Raw genomic sequence first — 16,875 nt, forward strand, 5'->3', positions numbered from 1 at the left:
TTGTGGTATTTGCTATCCCACCACAAAATATTTTTCCCTTTGACATTAGCTAGCTTTATACTTTACATTTTTTTTCTTTCTAAAATGCAATCTTTATATACATTTCTTAACCTCTGTGTTTATGTATCTTATTGAATTTCTCAAAATTGGATTCATTTTCATCATTTGATTTGTTGCAGTGACTTCGGGCTGGCTGCCCAGCCTTAACAATGGCTGCTACCCTTGGATGACGGCCTGACTGTTAATTATTTCCCTGCTGAAACTGCATTACCACAAAATAAATTTTCTTATAATGACATTAAGTAAAGACCATAGAAACCTGCCCAGCATTAGAAATCTTTTCTTGGCTGCTGTTTTATGCTTTTTCCTCACGTCATCTAAACCAAGAATGAGATATCATTTGATGTTTTACCAGCTCATGAATAAAACAGGCCTTCTGTTTTTCTTGATGCAAATATAACATCAGCATTGAAGTAATTATCAAATCACAGGCATTATCCTGCAATCTTTATAAATTCAATCTCCCAAATAAGACAACCGGTTTAAGCACAAAAAGGTTGAATTATATAAGGCTAAGGTTCACAGTGTCACCATCCTTGATTAATAGAGTATAACAGATCTTGTTTCTTTATCCCCAGACAAGCCTTGCTCTATAAAAAGTTTTAATAAAATACTTACTCTCATCTTTACAAATGTGACAACTGTTATCCACAAAACCATTTGTCAACCAGTCGAGACTGCAATGAAGGAACTTGAGGTGAAAGGGCGGTCCAAGAGGAGAATATGTCTAATTAAGAATAAACACCCTATAGGTTCACTGTTAGCAAAATTGAATAACCAGCAACATGTATTTTGTGTTGCTTATATCACAATCATGCAATTATGCTAATATATGATAATGTCATTACACTTGAAAAAAATTGCTTTCCTCTGTTAATTTAGGAAGAAGGTAAACTATGAAGTCATATTGCTTGGTCTTGCTGGTGGTGATGTTGTTGTGTTGCTGAGCAACAGAAAAAGGATTAATTCCATTATATTTTCACCATTCCTAAGTCTGCTCCCTCAGAGCAGCCCCTTTCCCTTTAAGCTACATACATGAGGAAAATAAACCACATTTTTTCCCAGCAGAGTATTTTTAAAGAAATACTGCAGAGCTGTTGATTTACCACTGAGAATGTTAAGAGTTGGAGTCATCTATATTCTGTCCTTTGCTACATTAATCCAATTCCATTTTAGCTAAGGGCAGCCTGATGTTCATTATCCCCCAATAAGGTAGCGCTTGCTTGCCAAATATATGCTTTTGCAAGAGTTATTATGCATCTAAATATTTCTTCATATGTTTCCTGTTGCACAGTCACAGTGTATTTTTTTAAGAATCTTTTTTTTTTTTAACTTTTTCATTGGTTTGAAACATCTCATTGCGATTTAATGATGAAGAATAAAAGAAGCAACAGGATAATACAGTTTTGGCAAGTGTTTTTGGCTACTTCAGATAATTATTTTTTTTTCTCAATTACAGACCAGTGAAGTCAGAGGGTTTTGTAAATCAGAACTCAAAAAGAACATCGTAGTAGGTAACAGGGTGAGTCTGGCTTTTTGCATTCTTGTTTTAAATTGGGATTTTATTACCTGCTCCTGCACCAATCTCCTTCCTTTATCTTTGCCCAAAAAGGCTTGGCTGTCAGTCTCAAAATTTAATTCCACTCCAGATCAGAGACACTGTTTTGCACGTGTTTTTATGCAGCACACACAACTCTGGTGTCAGACTTTCCAGCTGCTCTGGAGTACAGCCTGGTACAAAACCTGCAATTCCAGCCACATCCAGAGTTTCACTGTGCTTGGTGTGGTACAGAGAGAGAAGACCATAGACTCAGAACCTAAGCAGCTAGAGCAGATGAGTGCCAAAGGGATCAAAGCTGAAAGTGTGAAATAAGTAAGGAGTAAAGGAGAAAGGAAGTTATTCAACTGTCATGCCAGCCAGCCCAGTCAAAGGGAAAAATATTCACAGAAAACCCAACTCAAAACCCAACTCATCCTTCAAAGGCTGTGTTTGTTACAAAATCACTTGTAAGAGCTAGTATTGCTTAGCTCCTTGGGAAAGAATATATACCACTGTCTGGCCTAATAATGACATTGAGATACTCTAAGTACCTGGACTCATAAATGTTCCCAGTTTGTGCAGCAAATGCTACTTTCTTAATTTCACAGAGATAAACACCTGTCTGTAACAGGGTGGAGAATACAGATGCTCGTACCAGCAGAAAATCATTTTCCCCAAGTGATGCTTTTCAGTGATGAGTTATCAAAATATTTCTACCTAGTTCCCATTATCATCTGTGTATTAGTTTGGCTTCTTGGGCCCACTTTAAAAAAACCTTTACTGTTTATCTGTTTCTACTTCTTTCTGTAAGAGTTATTCTTCTCTAAATTTTGTAGCACTTTATGACTAAAGTAGCAAGGAAATATACAAGTATATAAACAACAAACTGTTTTCATCCTTTCATCCAAATCGCATCAAGAGACTAGTCTATGGGAAGAGCTAATGATCCAATCAGCATAAGAACATATTACAAATTGGAATTTTAATAGATAATATCTAGATGCAGATTTATCATGTAATTATACAGTGGAAGAAATGGAATATTTTTATATGATTGCTTTTTCTGTTGCTGTAGCCTCTTGCAATGATCTCTTTAGCATTTATATTCCTAGTTGCATTCAACAGACAAGGCTTTGGATGAATGTTAGTCAACAGGGTGGCCTCCCCATCATGAAAAGAAGTATGCTACAAATAGGCACAAAGGGGCTTCAAGCCATGGTATCTCTTTGCATTCTTTGTTAACATGGTGTTGGTAAAGTTGTTTTCATGCAGTTCACCAGCTAATGCAATCTGTATATGATATAGCCCCCAGCAGTTCAGTAGTCAAGCAAACTGAAATGACAACAAACAATGAATCAACAACTCTTCACTGAAATGACAATAAACAACGAATTAACAATCTCTTGCTAGGGCTTCCTTGAATCTGTGGCTTCCATATTGTTTGAATTCCTGCTCTATAAATTACACAGCAGTTTGCTTCCACTCCCAATAAAATCAGAATTAGGCAATAACTGACCCAGCACAGTTATACCTACTTAGTCATATATTTACTTGTTTGTGCCAGGTTTTGCACTGCTCAGTCCCAATAGGCCTAAAAGAGAAATATAGGTAGGCGTGAAACAAGAACCAAACCCACAAGTACTTGTTCCAGCATCTATTACAAGCTGCATCTGATGGAAAGCACTGTCTGCTGGTGATGCTTGGAAACACGTTTTAAGCTTGGGGTTTCAAATCCATCTCAACAGAAACATAAACTTTAGAAAATTCTACTCTATACTTCTCATGACATCCTTCTACTCTCAGCACTTGATTTTGAGAAGCACGTGGTAGCAAAAGGTCACCGTTTTTATCTTAAACTCAGTCTAAACAAGGTAACTCCTGCACAGTCATCTGTAGCTCTGCACATTCACGTAAGAGCCTAACAGCCAGACAGCAACACTGACACATTCCCTCTGCTCTCTGCATCAGGCTAGGAGAAGAAACCTCTTCCTTTTGCCTTTGGAGGTGCCAGAGGTGCCACATCATCCACACATCTTTGCTGTGCTGTTTTTTCAGAGTCCCTCCACAACAGCCCATCAAAACTGGAACACCATAGCAGACAAGAAATGAGCTGTTACCATTAAAGTGTCTGGTCCTACCTCTATATAGAAATACCAGTCACAACCTTCTTTGCTACTCATGAAATTGGGAGACAAAGATATATGAAAAAATGGGCTCCTGAAATTGTCATAATGTATTTATTTAACAGAGAAGGACTTTCATCCATTTTCTAAACAGGAAGTATTATTTCAAAAAATCAGAAACAAAGTCATGATCAAAACCACACACATAGAATAACTTAAATAAATATTTTCCTTTTGAAGGTGATTGAAGTATAGTACAAATAAAATGTAGTATATTATTCTTGACATTCTCCATAAACAGTTCATATCTAATAGTGTCTCCATTAAGTATTCAGATAATCAATATATATCAGCTAAACTACTCTGGCACTGACTGGGTCTTTAGAGGAATAAGTTGGGTGGAAAAAATGAGATCTCACTGAAGAATAAGCCTATAGAAATTACGTTTCTTAATGTTTATACATTGCTAATCCTCTGTTCCCTAGGAAATGCTTTCTCTCCCTTCTCTTTGGACTTAACCTACAGCAAATTGGGTTTACCTGAGTAGGGCTGAAAGGCATTGGTGCCACTGCTTAGTTTAGCTAAGGGACTAAGCAGCACTGGAAAACATTAGGGATCTTCCAAAAGCCAACATTAGCCTACTGAGGCTAAGCTCCTAAGAAAACCTCCTCAGAGTTGCTCTTTGCTCCTATAGGGGAAGGTATTCATCCAGTCACCCCACAGATAGTCTCACCTGGCTAAATCTCGCATCTGTGAACATCTATACACTGCTTGCACAAGGAGAAATTTTTGCTATAGTGAATAAATTAATCTAGACCAACAACACAGAGTCTGTGGTGTCAATCATGTGCCAAGGCTTGTCATATAGCTCCTATAGTTCCTGTTTTAGCCCAGTGGTTACTGCTGAGATTGACTTAGCACATAAGAAACCCACTGCACAGCACTGCAAGGACCAGAGCAGCAAAATGTAACTTTAACATAGATATCTCACAGCCTAGGATAATGTAATAAATAGCAGTCTTTGCCTGCACCAGAGTGGAGTGCAATAAGTGGAGCTGATTCCTCTCTTCATGTCACATCCCAGCATAACCCCAATGTCATAAAAGAACGTATCTATAACTCATAGTATTTAACATTATCTAGATAGGCAGAGAACAAATTTTAATTCACTGCATTAGACACCAGCTTTTGATTAAGAAACTCAGTTGAAAAATGAGTTTCCTTCTGGTCTATTTCATTAATACTACTTGTCTACAAAATCAACAGAAAATACTTCAATAGTGTACACTCCACCTAAAACAACTGAGCAGCTTTGACAATGATCAGATCCATCCTAATTTGAACCTTCATCTAGTCAAATTTTGTATCTGTTTTTCTGAGAATGCCTTCTCTTTCTTGCCACTGAAATATTGCCAAGCCTAGCTATTTCACTTCACGTCTTATTTAGTGTATACCCTAAAACCTCAGTTCCTGTAGGCAAGCAGTTAAAGAAAATCTTAGTTTCCCTTTGCAGAGTTTCTAAGTCTCACACTTGCAGCAAAAGGCTTGAAAACATGAACTATATCAGCTTAAAGAAAGCAAATAAAAAACCCTCAAAGGCACTTATTTACCAAAATTCTCACGACTTTTACGACAAGTTTAAAATTTGAAGAGGAGAGGCAGGTGTCTGACTCATGATTTCTAAGTCCTTGGGGCTCAAATGTAAGGTTTCCTCCTCACCTTCCTTTTCCACTTCTGCTTTTCTACTCTTGTATTTTGCATGAGGAACGAAGATGCCCAAATTTCTGGTAGAAATCATCTTCAGCACGATTAAGAGCTTCCTCATCTATGTAGACAGCAGGTCTCCGGGAAGCCAAGAAGTACTGAACTTTTCGCAGGCTCCATCCCATCACGTACTTCAGCCAGCCACTGACAGCAGCTGTAGACCTGCCAACACCAGCATTGCAATGAACATAGACAGTGTGTCCATTCTCCAGTAGCCCGTGCAAGAGGCAGACAGCTTGTGGCAACATCTGTATTCTTCCTAAGGTTAAAAACAAGACATGCTGGTTTGCATTTGAGGAAGTTAGGCTCACGGTTGAGATTATGCCTGAACAGCCCGATAAACTGTGAATTGTAATGGCAAACCTGACATACTTAGGGGTTTGGGTTTTTTTTTTTCAAATGACCTTCTAACCTAACTTAAACAGGGGAAGTTTAGATTGGATATAAGGAGGAAATTCTTTCCTGTGAGGGTGGTGAGGCACTGGAATGGGTTGCCCAGGGAGGTTGTGAGTGCTCCATCCCTGGCAGTGTTCAAGGCCAGGTTGGATGAAGCCTTGGGTGGGATGGTTTAGTGTGAGGTGTCCCTGCCCATGGCAGGGGGGTTGGAACTTGATGATCTTGAGGTCCTTTCCAACCCTAACTGTTCTACGATTCTAACTTAGTTTTTTTCTTGCAACATAAACTCAGATCACAAAAAAATCTATAAAATGCCCCAAGTCTTCTGTAAATAGACATTCTGATTAACACTGGGAGGGTGGCATATTTGTTTTCATGGGAACTGAGACAAGGTAGCAAACTACATCAAACAGTGTGCATCTTACTGAGCACTAAAGTTAGCAAGCCAAAGATGAAATGTTTGGGTTTTTTTAATACCGGAGGTTTGTGAAGCTACCTATGTACTATTGCTTTTCAAAACATTGTAATAAAGGCCTTTATGTCAATAACAAGGGAGGGAGAGCAAAGAGTATTTTCCTATCAACCTAATACTGACACAATTAAATTGTGTACTAAGCATATGGTTTAACAACACAGAATGGTTTTTCTCATTCCCAAAGGGATGAATATACCATATTTTCTGATGCCTTTTCTCCCTGTTACCCTGGGAACTGAAACATCAGAGCCTAACTTTTCCTCATGGCACAGATTAGCACTGACATTAAGCCCTTTCAATTCCCTGTTTTAAGGGCTCCTCTCTCCCCTGATGTCCTATTACTGATATGACAGCTCTGTGGCAGAAGTATTTCACTCTGTTGAAAGCACTCTCTTCTGCTGGTAGGTTACTCATTTGACAACGTGCACACTTTCTAACCTGCTGGTTGGAAACAAGATTTTGAACTGAGCATTCCAATGGAGGAATTAAAAATAGTAAATTAAGTTACAACATCAGGTGCTATGTGTATTCTAAATTAATTACAAATAACTGTATGGAGATTCATCAGACTGGGGTATTACAGCTAAAAAAAAAACTACTCTGGGGGAAAAGGGAATAGCAGAGACAGACATACAGCACTGTCTCTTCATTTTTAACCAGCAAGGATGGCAAGCTGTCATGTTGCGCAAGCTTGCAGTCTTCCACATACAGAGCATACTTTCATTACACAGGCTGAATTCAAGCTCAAAGCAAAACCAGTCAAACAATTATCAATGTCAGATGGCTTTAAACTCAAACACACATGCACTGTCAGACACAGAGTGCTTTAAATGGCCTCTCTGTCTAGAAGAAAATACAAATGATTTGTTAGAGACAATACACAGAGAAATTGTACCTTGTGTGTTAGCTATATTTTTATGCAAAATTTAAACAAAAAAAAAAAACCAAAACCAACAACCCCAAAACATTCATTAAACTGGCAGATCAGTATTAATGTACTGCAAGAATGGTCAGAGCATTATCACCTTCAGTGCTCATATCGGGGGTTGGCATCCAGACATAGACAAGACCTTCCTCTTTGTACAGTTTCATGAGGATTTCAGGGCTCATGGGTTCCGGGTAGCGGTTGCAGCCCCAGGAATTCTGAACAATATCCCATTCGGTCTGGAAGTTCATCACAGCCGTAACACCCAGCTCATGCTTCAGCTTGATGGTCACATGCTCCAGCTGCCGAGGGCAACTTCCCAGCCAGATGTTTGGCAGAATTCTAGCATTGAGAAAAAGTTGCAGCGGTATTGATTAAAATATCTGAACAAGGAAACTGCCAAGCATCATTCCGGCTCCAAACCTGCTTAGCATCATCACATGAAAACTGCTAAGTGCAGCCTTTTCATGTCATGCAGTAAGCGGCTTCTTATTTCATTACAGTTGAGTTGGTAATGTTTGATGCTGGGGACCAAGTTCGCAACCTACCACAAAGAGCCAGACAGTCTGAGAAAAAATTCAGAACGTAATTAGCGCACAGGTCTCCAAGTCATCCATCATTAAGCTTGCCACAGAAGCTTACTAATCTCACAGACTAGAATAAGAAAACTCTGAAAATTCATGCAATTTGTGCCAAAAAAATAGACCTAAAAGATTCACATGATCCAGACCTGAATTATGTTATTAAACCAAACATATAGAGCTATTCTAGCTTTGTAGCTACCAAAATAATGAGTAAAGCAGACAGAAAAAAAAAACAAAACAAACTGCCCCCCCCCCAAAAAAATCAAATCACAATACAAAAAAAAAAAAAAAACCAACCAACGAAACAACCCAAACCAAAAAACCCACAACCTAAACTACCCTTCTGTGAGGAAACTAAAAAATGAGTAAGTAATTTTCTTTCTCTGGTCTTGTGGAGTCTAGCGGGAACAAAATGCAGAATGAGAATACATACCTAGCTTTCCTCAAGGTCTGAAGGACCAGAAATTTTGCAAAGGTCAAGAGGTATGTGTAGGATGGATTAACATCCCTATTTCTGGTACTTATCTTAATCAAGCTTCACGACTTCTAACATTTCCCATTGTTAATTATCATAAAACTATCATATGTCTCAACAGGCTTTGACATAAATATAAACTGAATATTAAGAGGCCTGTTTTCAAATTACTTTTTTTAATCTCCACCTTCACTAACCTCTCTGGTCAGTGGGAATGCTCAAGCTAGTTATGCTAGATTTTGGGCATTTTTGAGTCGCACCCTTCCTCTACCAGTATGTGGGGTTGTGCCTTGAATATGGCATTTGCCATGGGGCTGGTACATGGCAAGTGGGCAGTGAAGCCCAGACTGAGGGCTGATGTGCTAAAAACCTGCCTTTTGACTTGTAAACTGAGAAAACCAACAACAATTTATTGTTACCATGGAATAAATATGGAACACTTCTTTCTTAAAGGTGAACATATGTGTTACAAACACATTAGTGCTTTATTACAGCCAAGTTTTAATTGTTCAGCTGTTCTCTACCTTGCATTGCAGACTGGCAGCTTCTAAAAAAAACAGAGTAGCAGAAGTTTGACACAACCCTCTCACACAAATCAAACACCTCAATGTCACAGCAGCTGGTTTCTAGGGTTTCATTTGTTGGGGGGTTTGGCAATCAAAGAAACACAAGGCAAGCAAACTCTTTTCTTAAGTACCCACAAATAAAAAGTTAATCAAAGGTTATTTAGGAGGAGACCTGACTGGATGACTCAATTGCCCTTTTCTACTTTAGTTTTAGTGGTGACAGAGAATGTTGATTGAATCTGATCTCTCTTTAAATACCAGGAAAAATGAAGGACTTGGGGAAAAAAAGAGCACTACTCAGTTACAAGTGTACATTCTATAAACAAGGCCGCTTGATGAGAGCTCCTAAAAATAATTGTAATTCAGTGGTCAAATAAAAATTTGTTTCCTCCTACACCTAACACCCAGTTTAACCTGCAATTTAGAATTCGGTTTCAGATTTTCTTCCCCTTTCCCCTTTTACACAGAATCTACCAAAGATTCAACTTCTATGGTTATTTTTCAGCTGTCACCACACTGAAATTATTTTTAATGATGTATTTATATATTTCACTTAGTTGTTTTCCCCCAGGACCCTACACAGCCTAGACTAAATTATAACAATTCACTGTGAATGCATCTGAAACAACAAATGCATTCCATTTAATCAATGTATATACAAATAGTCTTCCCATTTTTAAGGAGAAAATGAATCTGAGGCACTGGAAGATTAGCATCCCAATCCTTATTTTGTAATGGCACAGAAGGAAGAGGACAATTAACAGCAAGGGGCTTCCTCCAAAATCTGACATCCCCACCCAGAACCGCTTTGCAGTTCTGCAGGGGGCTAACAAGGAAACACACACCAATAAACAACTTGCCAAATAAACAACTGTCTGATGCACTGGTAAAGAAGATCACTAATGGCGCCTCCAGGAAAAAGCGGCGAGTTGGTGACTCTGAAGGGCACAGAGGCACCCATGTGTTGGCCTGACCCAGTCTCGAAGGAGGTGTGTTGCCTGACAGGGGGTTGGATCAGGGATGCTGCTGAGAGGCTGCCTGGTCTAGTGAGTCTCGCTGACTATTACCCACTTCTCATGATCCATGTGGGTGCTAGTGATACTGACAGCACTAACCTAGGCATCATTAAGAAGGACTAGAGAGCCCTGGGAGAGGTGGTTAGGGGCTCTGAGGCTCAGATAGTTTTTTCATCAATTCTCCAGGTCAAAGTGGAGGACCTTAAAAAGGCTACGCCGATTGGCCAGGTTAATAAGTGGTTAGAAGGGTGGTGCCATAGTCAGGGGTTTGGTTATTTAGAACATGGGACTTGATTTGGGAGGCCAGGTCTACTGGAGGCTGGTGGAACTGGTCTCACCAAGGGGAAGAGCTGCTTTGGTAGGAGATTTGCCAGGCTGGTCAAGAAAGCTTTAAACTAGATGTGTTGGGGGAGGGGGGCATCATTCTATCCCAACACTCCCAGTCAATTGCCAGCACCTGTAATAAATGCTTGGAGTGATCCAGAGCTATTTCAGCTGCTCCAGCCAATGAGTCGGGTTCATTTGGAGCTCATCTCAGATGCCTCTATACAAATGCCCATAGTATGGGGAATAAACAAGAGGAATTAGAGATGTGTGCATGTCTACGGGGATATGATATCACTGGCATACAGAAACTTGGTGGGATGGCTCCTATAACTGGAGTGTTGGAATGGAAGGTTACAGGCTTTTTAGAAAAGACAGGCCCGGCAGGCGGGGAGGGGGAGTTGCCCTTTATGTTAGGGATAGGCTGGAGAGTATGGAAGTCTGTCTGGGGGCAGGTGAGCAGTTTACAGAGAGTTTGTGGGTCAGGGTTAAAGGGAAAACAGCCGTGGGAGACATTACTGTGGGGATCTGTTACAGGCCGCCTGGTCAAGGAGAACCTGTGGATGAAGCACTCTACAGACAGATAGGAAAAGCCTCACGCTCGCAGGCCCTTGTTCTCATGGGGGACTTCAACCACCCTGACATCTGCTGGAATGATGGCACTGCACGGCACAGGCAATCCAGGAGGTTCCTTGATTGTGTGGAACTCTGCCTGGGGACAGGTGATCAGTCAACAGAGTTTGTGGGTCAGGGTTAAAAGGAGAACAGCGATGGGAGACATTACTTTGGGGATCTGTTACAGACTGACCAAGAGGACTCTGTGGATGAAGCTTTCTACAGACAGACAGGAACAGCTTCACGTTCGCAGGCCCTTGTTCTTGTTCTGCTGCTTAAGCACCTCCTGTGTTACTTTTGTTGATAAAGGTTTAAGGCAAATGAGCAGCAAATTCAAATTTCCTTAAAATGCTGGGCTGTAAACTGGGAAGCTGAAGTACTGTTTCCAGACGTGTTCAATCATCAGTGTACTTGGAGCAGGTGTCTTACAATCTCTCCTAAAATCAGTCAACCGTTCTGAGGAGTCATGGCTCTTACAGAAAAGGGTAGGATTCAAGCCTCTGGGGAACATATTTCATTAGAACACCTATCAGATACAGTATTTCAGACATCTTTTTATCCCTATAGTTGCCAGCTTTAATCAAGAAAAGGACTTTACCAAACGAAGGAAAAATAGTCAGGTATTATACTAGCAACAGAATGATCTGTCAACTATGCCATTTGTTTTTATCAGTAATATTTTTGACCAATGTCCAGCATATTATTTTAAATAAGAAGACATGGACTGATTCATCCTTCAGTGCCAAGTCCAGATGGAACCTGATGTTAAAGCTTCCGACGCACTTTAGTTGTCTGCACCAGTCTTCCTCGGATCTCACTAAGCATCTCATGACAGCAAGAGGAGCGCCAATATATACATATAACAGAGCAATTTAGCTGAAACAACAGCTGCGTCCTCCCTTAATGATTTTATTTCTTATAGGTGTAGCATGCAACCATATCTGCATTTAACTTGCAAGAAAACTTCTGCATCCCCAGAAGAACAACATATAGAATTCAGTCAGTTGACCCCAGCATTCTGTGATGCTTATATGCATACAGAGTGGGTTTTGCACTATGGAGTGTTATTACCTTGACACCACTACAAGCAAGCAGCCCAAGGGGAATGTAGGCCTGAAAGAAAATGCAGAGATGGTTTTTGCAGCACGGTAACTACTGAGGACTGCTTTCAGTTACAGTGCATTCCTTTTCCCCTCCCTGATGGTACTAGAATAGAAACTGCTTCAGAATGTTTTTATAAGGTGGATTATTAATAGAAAGTTATGATCTGTCTTAATCAAAAGCTTGCATTGACACTGTCCACTTTTAAACAAATTTAAACTACTTCAAAGACCAAATGTTTGATGAGAAATAAAAGGAGGCAGACGGATGGCAGAAAAAAACCCTCCTACCTCTCTTTCCCTCTCTCTCATTTGACACAAAAGAGATTCCCCAAAAGTGTTGCTTTGGACATAATCAAAATGAGAATACAGGAAATCCTACCAGCTGTAGCTGAGATGCTCTTTTGTCTTTTCTCTACTCTCTGCCTTGTTACAAGACACATCACTTTAAATGCTGATACCACTGGATTATGATGACCCAGACCTACCATCCTGCATGTGCTCCTTCTTTTGCGACTGGTATCCTTTTAACAACATATAGCAGCTTATTCTTAGGTATATGCATGCCTTCCCTGAAGAGCCAAGTTAGACGTTTCACTTCTGGGCCTTTCCTTTTCTTCTGAAGCTGTGACAGTAAAAATACTAAGAGCACTTGCTAGAAATCAGATGAGATTCCTGTACTTGTGTCAGAGAAACCTAGAAACATTACTTAGATTGCTATCTAATGTCCTGAAAAGCATCTACAAACACATCAAGATTTTCAAACAACCAAATTCTGCTCTCCAGTGGAAGATCTGAAAACTTCCAAATATTGTTTGATATGTAGAAAGCACACTGACGACTACTGTCACCTTCAGGAATATTTCTTTAAAGTCCAACATGAACAGTGCAGTCACAGGTCACACTGACATCTTGTCTCCATAATGGACAAAAAGAACAGACTATTACTTTCTGCTATGCAAAATCCTTTTACCTATCTGAAAATTACTAAAACACACCCACACAGCCTTGTATTCTTCACACACACACTTGTTTGTTGTATTTAAAGCACCTGATGATTTTTGTTTGCTTTTGGACTGTCCAGCTGGTCAACATCTTTCTTAAGATGTTACGACTAGTAGTGGAAAGAGATCTCACCATTTCTAAGAACTGAAGATTAGTTACTTCCTGTGCCTCAAAGGCTACATCCCTCTTTACAGTTCCCTGACTGTCCTTTTACAGCACGACACTGTTGGCCTACATTCAATATGGAATTTTGTTTTCAAGATCTCTCACAAGAGATAAGCTTACTCAAGGAGAGAGTAAAGTCTGCCCAAAACAGAATTATTTAAGATTTTATTAGATACTGCTGCCAGTGGTATCAAATAAAACTAAATGAATATGCAGCAAAGGAGCAAATGAGATTCACAGTTCATGAATGCATCTCATCTCATTACTGCATACTTGGAATAAATAATCTCAGCCACTCATACACATCACTGGATTTTAAGCTAACTATAATCGGTTAGAAAGGGAAACAGTACATGCTTGCAGTGATGCTTGGTGAAAGTGTTGCTTTATAGAGAGGTCAAAGTGGTAATATCAGCCTGTACAAAGAAGTGAACTGAAAATAACAGAAAATTTACAGTAACCTTCTGAAAATCAATGATCTCATTCCATGCACTCAAACTTTGAACTTTCTATTAACTTTTTTATAGTATCTAAAAAAGATACAGAAAAATTAAAACATTCAAAATACAGTAGATATCAGCTATTTCTTGAGAAAATACTTTCATATGAGGGCAGAGTGAAATGTTAGCTTTAAGAGGGAATTAGATGACTGCTTAAAGGTAAAATACGTGGGAAGGGCAAATCAACTGGCTTTATCTACATTAAAGAAGTAAGGAATCTCAACTTCCATGTAGTTTCACCTATAAAGCAACTACCAACAGCTGAGAAAAATGGCAGATTTTGTTTTTTCCATTTTTTAATTCTTGCAATCTTCCTCCAAGATACTGACAACATAGACAGATATCGGAAGAGAGGTTTGGGCTTGTCCAAGAATTCTGGGTTCACTACATTCTCTTTAAATAAAGGACAGAGCGAACTCTCAGCAAAATGCTCCTTACCAATGAAATAATAATGTGGAACTGAGGGGCTACAATACTGACATTTCACTGTACATTGCACAGCACACCTGGTTAAATGGCTGTGGTCTTAATCCCTTCTCCTGGAGACTTACTGGTAAAGTCTCCTTGCAGAAGACAAGCTGATGGCGGCTTTGTGATGAAAGGCTTGACTTAAGTAGGATTGACTGAGCACAGTCTGATGCACTCAATTGCCCAGCATGCAGAAAAGCACTGCTGGCCAGAGTAGGAAGCAAAGTTTGATGATACCATGGTCTAACTCACAGGACACCAAGATCTAATAGCCCAGGCTTAATACAATCACTTTTATCAATAACGATGGAATAAATGTCCATAACTTTACCAGAAATCATCAGAGAAAAGTGTTGATTAATGATAAAACCGTATTACACCGAAACAGCACAGCTGCAGACCTTGTAAAAACTACTTATGTTTTCGAACAAAAAAACCCACTTTTACCTCAATGGCAATATAGAAGGAGCACAAGTTGTTGCTTAAAAATTTGTTCTGCTTTACCACTGAAAGAGTACAATTTATTGTGAAGTTAAAAATTCTACCTCAGGGTTTAAATGAGGAGAATTAAACAGACTACAATGTAGTTTCAAGGCGGGCTTTTTTTCTTCTTATTTGGCACTGTGATGAAAAGTAATTAAGCTCTGGCAAATTTTCTTCTTAGATGTAATTTGGACTACTTATCTAGCTTCTCACATGGGAGCAGACTTGGAAACTAAAAAGAAACACCTGCTTTTATCACTTTAGAACAACACTTTGTCATCTTAGCTATACGCAAACTTTCTCAAGCCCTTGAATTCTGAGTGTTATGCTTAATAGGATTTGATTTATTTCAGATTTTCAAGTTTATGCATGAATGTGGCATCAAACTACCTCATTCGCTGATACGCAGAGCAAATAAGCCATAAAGACTTGACCTCAAGCTGACAATGCCCTAAATAAAACGAGTTAAGAATAATATCAAACTGATAACTGAAATACAAGGTTACCCAGACATTCAGCTACAAAGCAGTGGTACAGTGCCCTCAGGTTCTGCTATCTTAGGAGAAGATTTCCATAGCAACAGCTTGATGGTACAAAAGGGCTTGGTTGACCCCTCTTCACCCACTGATCTGCATTTACAGCAGGTGGTATGGAGCCCTCTTCAGGTTATGAGACAAGGAGGAGCCATGCTAATGCCTAAGCACAGCCCAGCTCGTTCATAACCTTCTGGTGGATTCTACTCAGGGGAGGCCTGTAGGCTATGTCTGCTGTACAGACTGTCCTAGCTTTGAATGCCCAAAGGATACAGGGTAAGAAGGACATAAGCCACATAAAAGAAATTTAGTCTAAATGGGTCCCCAAAGTTTTCTGCTTATGGCCCCTTCTCCCCTTTCACAACCACCCCAAACATTCCTTTAGAGGGAGCATCACTGCTTTATTAGAAGAAACTCACAAAAAAAAGGTATAAGGAGAGCTTGCAGAGACCAAGGGCATTTCCAACAACTTATACCCAGCCACAGCAGGGACCGTATTTCATGAAGACACCTAGACAACTGGGAAGGAAACCACATTCCACACCACAAAAATGACAGTAATACTTGGACATATAAGCAGTGGCACAATGCCCAAGATTCACAAAATAATCCTTCTATTGTATTCAATATAGGTAGACCACCAACATGAGAAATGGGAAGAAGGAAGAGAAACACCTGGAGAGCCCAGCATAGAGTTCCAGAGCAATCAGAAATCTAGAAGACAAGTTTTCAGAGAAAAGATTGAGAGAACCATGGGTTAAAATCAAAATGAAAACACTGAGATGTTCAATCCTCAAGCACCCTGTGATTCTGGGAGACAGGGTAGGAGTTTCCAAGCATTTAAGAGATGGCTATAAAGGGGCTGGATGCTAATTAATTCTCCAAGTCTGCTGTGGAAAGGACAAGAAGAAATTAAATTGTGCTACGAAAACTTCAGAATAGGAAAGCTTCTAATGGTAGGAATAGTGAGGTAACTGAATGGAGAGTATCAGGGCTGTACAGTATCATCACTGAGATGGGATCATATTTAAGATCAGGCTGGATAAACCTGGAATGATTTAAATGTAACTGAGACTAAGCTGGAGCAAGGAAATGGACTGGATGTTTTCTGAGGTCTCTCTGAGCCTATGATCTATGATACTATAATCGTAAACTTTAATTTCCATCTTTGGGCTCACTACCTATATTAGTTTATCAAGCTCCATCTTGAAATAATTTACCCTCCCTGTCTTCCCTGCCTTATTTGAAAGGTCATGCCAGAATTCAGACATAATTCCTTTGATGTCAGAAACCTTGTTCTAATTTACATTCTAAATTCATTCACAAGCAATTAATATCCATTTGATCTCAAAGCAGGTTCAATTTCAATAATTCTTCATCGTTTGCCCTGATTTGTGAATGTCTTTTATGAATAGCAATATAGCCTCTTTCTCAGTCCTCAGTTAACTATGCTGTCTATCTATCTCAGACACCAGAAGTCAAGCAATGGTAGCCACAGAGTTCCTTACAAGCCAATTTATTTTGCTTCAACTGCAGTGTCATAAAAGCTACACAACCTGGTCAACTACTGATAGATGAGATAAACCAGCCTGATACAGCTGATCTCTTCCATGCCAGGACTAAAACACTTTCCAGATTTGTTCCCCCTTGGGGAATGGAAGTGCAAAAGGGATTATAAACCATCTTTGTTCTTCAGACAAAAGATCAAATTTAACTAATTCTGTCTCTAGAATAAGCGTGCATGCTCCAATACATTCA

The 16,875-nt window shown here is 39.5% G+C and overlaps 1 protein-coding gene across 8 annotated transcripts in view; it reads right to left on the reverse strand.

Moving 5' to 3' along the window:
• The window catches only part of EPM2A (EPM2A glucan phosphatase, laforin), a 109,403-nt gene that overhangs the window by 64,825 nt on the left and 27,703 nt on the right, over positions 1–16,875 (reverse strand). For 5 of the 8 annotated variants that reach the window (XM_065680493.1, XM_065680498.1, XM_065680500.1 and 2 more), the window contains 2 exons: positions 7,384–7,625; positions 3,824–5,746 (listed from right to left, as the gene is read on the reverse strand). In XM_065680493.1, coding sequence (XP_065536565.1) covers positions 5,466–5,746; positions 7,384–7,625 — 523 coding nt within the window. In that variant the 3' untranslated portion in view covers positions 3,824–5,465. Of the gene's footprint in view, positions 1–2,769; positions 2,933–3,823; positions 5,747–7,383; positions 7,626–16,875 lie in introns of those variants that run through there. The other 3 variants (XM_065680494.1, XM_065680495.1, XM_065680497.1) reach the window with 2 other exon arrangements.

The sequence above is a fragment of the Lathamus discolor genome, chromosome 5 (genome assembly GCF_037157495.1).
Source record: "Lathamus discolor isolate bLatDis1 chromosome 5, bLatDis1.hap1, whole genome shotgun sequence".
Classification (NCBI taxonomy): domain Eukaryota; kingdom Metazoa; phylum Chordata; class Aves; order Psittaciformes; family Psittacidae; genus Lathamus; species Lathamus discolor.